Below are 8,789 nucleotides of genomic sequence, written 5' to 3' on the forward strand. Positions count from 1 at the left end.
TTATAAACAAGACAGCATTAATGTGGATGTTTTGTACATCTGTGTATTAATGTGGGTGTTTTGTACATCTGTGTATGTGATTTATAAACAAGACAGCATTAATGTGGATGTTTTGTACATCTGTGTATTAATGTGGGTGTTTTGTACGTCTGTGAATTTGATTTATATACAAGACAGCATTAATGTGGGTGTTTTGTACATCTGTGTATTAATGTGGGTGTTTTGTACATCTGTGTATGTGATTTATATACAAGACAGCATTAACGTGGGTGTTCTGTACGTCTGTGTATCTTATTTATATACAAGAGAGCATTAATGGTAACTAAGTAACAACAGAATCGAGGAGACACTGTAGAGGTAACATAGTCCAACATGTCAGAAAACAAGGGAAGAGACATTGTAAGCGATGGAATGATCCAAGAAGAGAAACTAAGGGAAGTGTGAAAGTCCAACATATACAAATGATATATCTCTAACACTATGCCACTTGATGTACACAAATTAAAAATGTATCCTTTTACACAAGCTGCATCTGTTTAAACAAAACATAGATCTGGGACAAAAATCAAATTAGGTTTTCTTTAGTTACAAAATTCTTTGTTAAACATCTGAATCTCTGGCCTAAAAGTAAAGAAAGGTAATGATAACAAATAAAAAATAAAGTTTCAAATTTCAGAGTCGTTCTAATGATAGTTTTTTTCTGATTTGCCAACTAACAAAGAGATCAGAGAAAAAGCCCTACAAAGTAACAGAGAAAAAATATATTATAAAACCTCTTGTGATCCTCCAAATCCAAACTGGGATTCTGCAAAATCAAAATTAGAAAATCCTGTTTTGATTCCCAGATCCCCAAATATTTTACGAAAAAGCTCTTCAGGGTCAATGGTTGACTGAAATCCTTGAAACCCAGTTGCACCAGGACCTCCAGCTGAACCAAAATCTGTTGTTGTCCCAAACTGGTCGTACTGTTTTCTTTTGTTATCATCACTAAGAACCTAAAGTTTGTATAAAAATAAAACAATAAAGTATACCTACAAATCTAGTAGTTAATATGTTTCTCATGAAAACACTAGATCTTAAGATATACAAAACAAAAACAACAATCTATACGTGTGAAGAATTGTCGATCAATAAACTTTCACTTGAGATGACTTTGATCAGACTGTATTGTTCGTCTTTATACACTTAAAGTTGAACATTTCTTTTTTTGATGATGAGGAACCCACTTTTTAGAAAATAAAAGTTTGGAGACAGCTTGTATGGGTGATGATAAAAACTTTATTATAAACATACAATGTTTTGACAAGATTATGTCATCATCAGGTACAAGTAGTTTACATAGACACAGGAATATATATATATATACAGTATGGAACAAAAAGGTAACATGGCTGAAGATTGCTTGGTACCCCGGGGTGTTGAGTTTAAGGGTTGGGGGGGGGGGGGGTTCTGTTCAATTAAAATGGCCTTCCTTTATTTTGTGTTTCTTGGTTTCCAGTTTTCTTCCAGTTTCTCTGATGTACAATTCTGGAAAGTTATTGCATGTTATTTGATAAATGACGATGGTATTATGGGATTCTGTATACTTGAACAAAACAGTCCCACTCTAAACCAATACCCCAGGGTACCAAGATACCTTTACTAAACTGTTAAAGTAACAACTAACCCAGGGTACCAAGATACCTTTACTAAACTGTTATAGTAACAACTAACCCAGGGTACCAAGATACCTTTACTAATCTGTTAAAGTAACAACTAACCCAGGGTACCAAGATACCTTTACTAAGCTGTTAAAGTAACAACTAACCCAGGGTACCAAGATACCTTTACTTAACTGTTAAAGTAACAACTAACCCAGGGTACCAAGATACCTTTACTAAACTGTTAAAGTAACAACTAACCCAGGGTACCAAGATACCTTTACTAAACTGTTAAAGTAACAACTAACCCAGGGTACCAAGATACCTTTACTTAACTGTTAAAGTAACAACTAACCCAGGGTACCAAGATACCTTTACTAAACTGTTAAAGTAACAACTAACCCAGGGTACCAAGATACCTCTACTAAGCTGTTAAAAGTAACAATACCCCAGGGTACCAAGATACCTTTACTAAGCTGTTAAAGTAGCAACTAACCCAGGGTACCAAGATACCTTTACTAAGCTGTTAAAGTAGCAACTAACCCAGGGTACCAAGATACCTTTACTAAGCTGTTAAAGTAACAACTAACCCAGAGTACCAAGATACCTTTACTAAGCTGTTATAGTAACAACTAAGTAACAACAGAATTTGGTAACTAAGTAACAACAGAATTTGGTAACTATGTAACAACAGAATTTGGTAACTATGTAACAACAGAATTTGGTTAACTAAGTAACAACAGAATTTTTCAACTAAGTAACAACAGAATTTGGCAACTAAGTAACAACAGAATTTGGCAACTAAGTAACAACAGAATTTGTCAACTAAGTAACAACAGAATTTCTTTAGTACTCCACTTTTTGCTTACTTATTATTAACCAACACAAAAAAAATGACGAGATTACACAATGATCGATTTAAAAGAAATACGTAACAACGCCCAGCTTGTCTTTCACATTACTATATTTTCAACAATACTCATCACACAAAAAGCATTTTTCATTTAATTCCAATGCTAAAGTTTTGTTGTAATTATATCAATAATTAAAAGCAATGATAAAAAAAAAAGTATTTCTCACTTCATAAGCTTCTGAGACTTCTTGGAATTTCTTTGCTGCCTCAGAGTCTCCTCTGTTCGTGTCTGGATGGAACTTTTTAGCTAACTGAATACAATTTTAATCACTGTAAAACTATAAATAAATATTGTACTATAATTGTAAATTTGAAAAACAAATAGTGTGTTTAGTACCACACTAGAAATCATGAAGATACAACTTTTTACTTTCACTGAGAAATTTGTTTTTCATTACAAACGCTTAACAAAAATATTAAATATTCAACAACATACAAAACAGTTGGTTTGATATTCACATAAAACGAAGGCAGAATACATTATTTAAGATAAAGTCTATGAAACACTAAAAAAAATACTTTTTTTTTTTTTTAATGTTAATATTTATATGAAAATAGACCAATGAAACCAGAACTGAGAAATCACTTTAATTCCAGGATAAAATCATTTCTCAGAAAGTACTAAAAGCCTGAAATTTGAAGACAAACATTTGAACATGTTCTACAATCTTTCATGACCAGTAAACAACTAAGTGTCATTTAGAGATAAATTTCAGCCCTTTCCCAAAAATTAAATCACAAAAATTGACAAAATAAAATTTTCATAAAAAAACTGATTTTTCAAGAGTATTTTGAATAAAATTTTATGTTTACTTAAATGGTAAAATACTCAAGGTATTATATTGTATAATCTTTCAACACTTCATTACAAAACACAAAAAAGACTATAGTACTACAGTCAATCTGTCTTTCTTGTGAGTTTGACAACGTTCAGTCTAAGTAACTGGTAGATTCTACAACTGACGTACATAAACATTTGCTATCAACTCATAAAATTGTTCTTTTAATACTTCTCATAAACTTTTCTTTTTATTATTGATAGATCACTGAACAGACAGACAGCAACTGACCGGTATCACCTGCCACCATCTTTTTTGTTGCTCATAAGTACCATGGTTTAAGGAACACTGTACTACTCAACTAATGGGGGGGGGGGGGCATCTATTAATCAACTAACTGCCTAGTTCTCTTCACCCAATGTTTCTATACAAGAAGAACAAAGTGAATATTCATTTTAGCCACTCTAAGTTTAACGTGTTAAACTAACTTTTTAGAACTTTTGGTCAACAAAAATGAAAATAAGCTAATAATTTGTAGTTTGTTTTCATTTAAAGCAGGCACATACTGAGAGTAGAGATCACTTTTGTTGTTTTTAGCAGCATATAAGCCTCTTTTCTCTTAAGTAAAAAAATGTTGTTAGTCTCAGAGTTCTCTACAACTTCCTTAATTTAGTGAATCTTTACTCAAAACTTCCTTCCATCTGTTTTCACTTCATGTCTCTAAAACATTAATGTGTCTACTATCCCAATCAGTTCCAGCAACAATAGCTGTTAATAGCTGTTTGATGTTGAGATGTGTTAATAGCTGGTTGATGTTAACATATGTTAATAGCTGGTTAATGTTAACATATGTTAATAGCTGGTTGATGTTAACATATGTTAATAGCTGGTTGATGTTAACATGTGTTAATAGCTGGTTGATGTTAACATGTGTTAATAGCTGGTTGATGTTAACATATGTTAATAGCTGGTTAATGTTAACATATGTTAATAGCTGGTTGATGTTAACATATGTTAATAGCTGGTTAATGTTAACATATGTTAATAGCTGGTTGATGTTAACATGTGTTAATAGCTGGTTGATGTTAACATATGTTAATAGCTGGTTGATGTTAACATATGTTAATAGCTGGTTGATGTTAACATATGTTAATAGCTGGTTAATGTTAACATATGTTAATAGCTGGTTGATGTTAACATATGTTAATAGCTGGTTAATGTTAACATATATTAACAGCTGGTTGATGTTAACATATGTTAATAGCTGGTTGATGTTAACATATGTTAATAGCTGGTTGATGCTTGTTTTTTAACTGTATATTTGATTCTTTGCTGGTAACTTTTAAACCTCTTCAGCCCAAATTTAAATCTGATGTTTGTGTACAAAATCTCTTCAATAATTACAATACATTTCATTGTTATTTAAGCTTTATCTTTTTGTATAAAAATATTACATATTTTTCAAGAATACTTGATACTTAACAGTATAAAGTTCCATTTTTAACTCAGGTTGCATCATGACAAAAGGTACCAGTTAGTTCTTTTATTTCTGTTTTCTTTGATTCAAAGTAAATATTAGTTCTTTTATTTCTGTTTTCTTTGATTCAAAGTAAATATTAGTTCTTTTATTTCTGTTTTGTTCGATTCAAAGTAAATATTAGTTCTTTTATTTCTGTTTTGTTCGATTCAAAGTAAATATTAGTTCTTTTATTTCTGTTTTCTTTGATTCAAAGTAAATATTAGTTCTTTTATTTCTGTTTTGTTCGATTCAAAGTAAATATTAGTTCTTTCTTACTGAAACATAAGTAGAAGTCATAGATAAAGCACGTTTATGTATCAAAAATACTCCACCAAAAACTTTCCAAGATAAAATCTGGAATATAACTCATGTTTCAATCTACTGGTACATATTATTATTGACAAATTAAACTATTTTAGGTTAAAAAATATACCAAACTAACTTAGGATAATTATCTCATTAAAGTCCTGGTCTAGCCATTTTTTACATAATAATACTTACTTGGTAATAAGACTTTTTAATGTCCTTCTGACTAGCATTACGTGCAACTCCAAGTACTTCATAATAATCCCTTTTTTGACATAAACTAGTTGTGTGAAACTTTCTGGAGGCAACAGTATTCAATGTAAGATACTGAACTAGAATTTAAAACACAAACAAGGCATAAATAATAACTTCTGCTTTAGGACATTTTTATGTCTAGTAGAGTTGAGCGATTTAATCGATTATCTATTAGCATTAATTATATTAATTACTAATAGGTAAACTCATCAATAAATTAAAATTATGATTAAATCAATTCATTAAAAATAATTACTATTGGTAATTCAAACAACTGATTAATCTAAGTTATATCCAATGTCATAAAAAATAATCATATAATCAAAATTAACTTTTCTGATTATTCCAGCTATGGATTAGTCTAAATTTAAATTATGTTGATTGTCACAAAAATAATCAACTAATTTAAGTTAGTGTTTTTGATTATTCCAATATAGAAGTAATCGAAATATTGCCACCAAACTTGTTCGTCCTGCTCTGTCTTTGTAACAGCAAAGCTAATAAGGCCATCTACTACTGTCATTAACACTTAACTGCTGATTAGAAAAAAGGCAACTGGCTGGCAATACCTGCCACCAACCTTTTTTTTTTTGCTTGGTGTACCATAGGTGGAGGAACACTGTATAATTGATCAATGGGGCCTTTGATTAATCAGTTATAAAATACTGGAGATACTTTGTAAAACACATCCAGTACCTCATAACACATACATAACAAGGAACCACTTGGTCCTTGAAGGCTGTTCCTGCACACCCACCCTTGAGAAAAAGTAAAAACTTAAACTCACTTTTTTAATATTCATGAACTTATCATGTTATTAAATACTGTACAGCCTAAATAAATGGTCAAACACTTGAAGGATAAAACTAAGATAGTAACTACCTATATCTATATCTGAAAGTATTATACAAATTCTGAATTTATTATGTATGAATTAGGGATCTTTCTCTTGGACATAGAAAAAAAAAAAAGATTTCTGTTACTTAGTACGAATATGAAGACAGTTCCTGTATGAAAAGAGAAAATAGGAAAGTACAGAAAAATACCTTGTAAGCAATCTATGTGTCCATCATTAATTTGAAATCTTTCTTGTTTATACACATGCTCTAAAAAAACCTTGAAATAATTCAGACAATTAAACAAATCACTTCTAATATTATACAATTAAAACATTCAACTAGAAATATCATAAACCTATGAAATAATAAATGACAAGTTTTCCAATAAAATCATCAGTGATGGCTAGAAACATTTTTGAATTAGAAATAGAAAATATTTAACTTGGTATTGTTCATAAATCACATTCAGTACCTAGCTTTTTCTGATCGCTGAGGACATTTTGAATTAATAGGGTATATTATGAACACATGGCTAAAGTGATAAAAGATATAACGGACAAAATTAATTACCCTGTGGAAAATTTAAATTTGGCAACAAATAAACAAAAATCCAGTATGAACTCTAAATCACATTTACTATTATGATCAACTTATTCTTTGGTTACAAAGTGTGTTCTTAGTTTATCACTTATTCCAATCTAGCAACATATTTACCTTTCAAATAGGTTTTATTTGGATGTAGTGGATGCAGTAAATTTAAGGGAAGGCTAAATTACAAGGGCTGGCTTTGAGGGTGTCCTTTATTATTATAAAATGTTTCAAAGTTTAGTTTAGTGGATTAGACAGCCTTGATAGTCCAACAGGCCCTTTGTTGTTCATAAATGTTATGTTAATTTGTTATATAAACAAATTTATCCATTTTGATCTTTTAAACATATCAATGATATACATTCTGTCGCCTTAATGTTTGAGAACAAAAATGTGAATGAAATAGAATAAATTCTTGCCAACATTAACTTTTAACTAATATTATATAGTAATAATCAGTTAAAAATAATATTATTTCAAGGATCTACACATAACTTATTATTTCTTTCTCTGGTCTTATTAATAAAAAACAGCAGTTAGTTCAATGCCAAATAAATAAACTAATAAAGCAATAAATGTCGGTGACAGTGTGACTGTTAGTAATTACTAGTGATAGGATTACTGATACTCACATTTCCTACTGTTTGGGCAAAGACTTCTCTGAACTTGCCTGACATTACTTGCACGTCTGCAAATAACAGTAAATAAACTGCAGCAGCACTTTGCATGCTGAATATAGTAACGAAAATAGGCATTCATTGTCAAATGTCTTGTACATATATAATCTACTATTAATTTGTATACTCTTCAGGTATAACGACGTCAATAATCATAATTCAGATTCCGAATCTAATCATTTATACATTCTAAGAGTTCTCTGAATTCGAAATAGTGAAAAAAACGTAATATAAGAGATAAAATAGTAATTTTTGGTTCACAATCAAGAGAAAGCAATTGCAAGGTGTTCGCGAATGTTTTACTTTTACTGAACCTAATTTAACGTTTGAAATCTGAACTTTATAGTCTTTTCCAACAAATTATAATACGTATTTAATAACACATTTATCTTTACACGGTGAATTTAAACGTTTCTCAGATATAACATCTTCACGTTACTGTTAAGTACTATTTTCTATTACGATTCAATAACTCTACCCTAACCCTAATTATCTTCATTCGTTTACAGCAACTCTCAAGCATGCTATAATAAACGCCCTCTCTCAAAGGTGGATCTAAATTGCTTATCGACATATATTACTCTGATGATATCCTACATTATCGATGAAAAAAATTAAATATTATTTTAATATTTGATGAAATCCCTAAAGAAAGACTTTATGGTATTTTTATATAAGTTATTTCATACATTATAAAAATACATAATTTAAAGTTTCATTTATTTGTGATTAAGTGTAAAGCTACACAATGGACTATCTGCGCTGCGCCCGATGTGGGTATCGAGCCCTGAGTTTTGCGTTTTTAGACCCCAGTCTTTCCACTCAGCCACGAGGAAGTATAGTTTAAAAATAAAGCGTGATATGGAGGCAACACTAAGTTAAATAACAAATGTTAATCTGTATGAATTGTTAAAATTATGTTTGAACGAAATAATAACATCGAAAATTTAAATAATTAGGACCTCGTTAATCCATATATTAAGTTAACAATTCATAAAAGTGAAAAAAGGAGTTCATAATGTTACAACAGCGGAAGTCACGCAACACTGGGAGCATGCGCGCTGGAGTTTCTCGAAGGATCATGAATCATCCTAGCAACTCTAGTTTGTTCAAGGCGTCCTCTTTTTTAGTAAATTAGCCCGGCAAATAAAGCCAGCAAAAAAGATAGAATTCCATAGATAGATAGATATAGATAATTGAGTCAAGCGAAGAGTAAGGCACCGTAAGTAAAGTGTGTGAATCGCTGTGAATTATAGCGTGTGTTTATAAAAGT

General features: G+C 30.5%; 1 protein-coding gene across 1 annotated transcript; it reads right to left on the reverse strand.

Moving 5' to 3' along the window:
• Window positions 1-119: 119 nt before the first annotated feature.
• LOC106468538 (protein tumorous imaginal discs, mitochondrial-like) lies at window positions 120-8,067 on the reverse strand. The gene is made up of 4 exons (XM_013928970.2): window positions 7,472-8,067; window positions 5,353-5,489; window positions 2,721-2,804; window positions 120-995 (listed from the first exon to the last, which is right to left on the reverse strand). The coding sequence occupies exons 1-4, from the start codon at window positions 7,596-7,598 to the stop codon at window positions 765-767; spliced, it is 579 nt and encodes a 192-aa protein (XP_013784424.1). The 5' UTR covers window positions 7,599-8,067; the 3' UTR covers window positions 120-764.
• Between the last annotated feature and the right edge of the window lie 722 nt (window positions 8,068-8,789).

The sequence above is a fragment of the Limulus polyphemus genome, unplaced genomic scaffold (assembly GCF_000517525.1).
Source record: "Limulus polyphemus unplaced genomic scaffold, Limulus_polyphemus-2.1.2 Scaffold3047, whole genome shotgun sequence".
Lineage (NCBI taxonomy): Eukaryota > Metazoa > Arthropoda > Merostomata > Xiphosura > Limulidae > Limulus > Limulus polyphemus.

What these genes read in the sequence shown, in the direction of transcription:
- LOC106468538 (XM_013928970.2), bottom strand. Translation starts at nt 7,598, where the DNA reads ATGAATGCCTATTTTCGTTACTATATTCAGCATGCAAAGTGCTGCTGC. An exon ending in TTGCCCAAACAGTAGGAAAT is followed by an intron (nt 5,490 to 7,471) that starts GTGAGTATCAGT and finishes TTTAAATTCTAG; the next exon opens with TTCAGTATCTTACATTGAAT. An exon ending in TTAAAAAGTCTTATTACCAA is followed by an intron (nt 2,805 to 5,352) that starts GTAAGTATTATT and finishes AATTGTATTCAG; the next exon opens with TTAGCTAAAAAGTTCCATCC.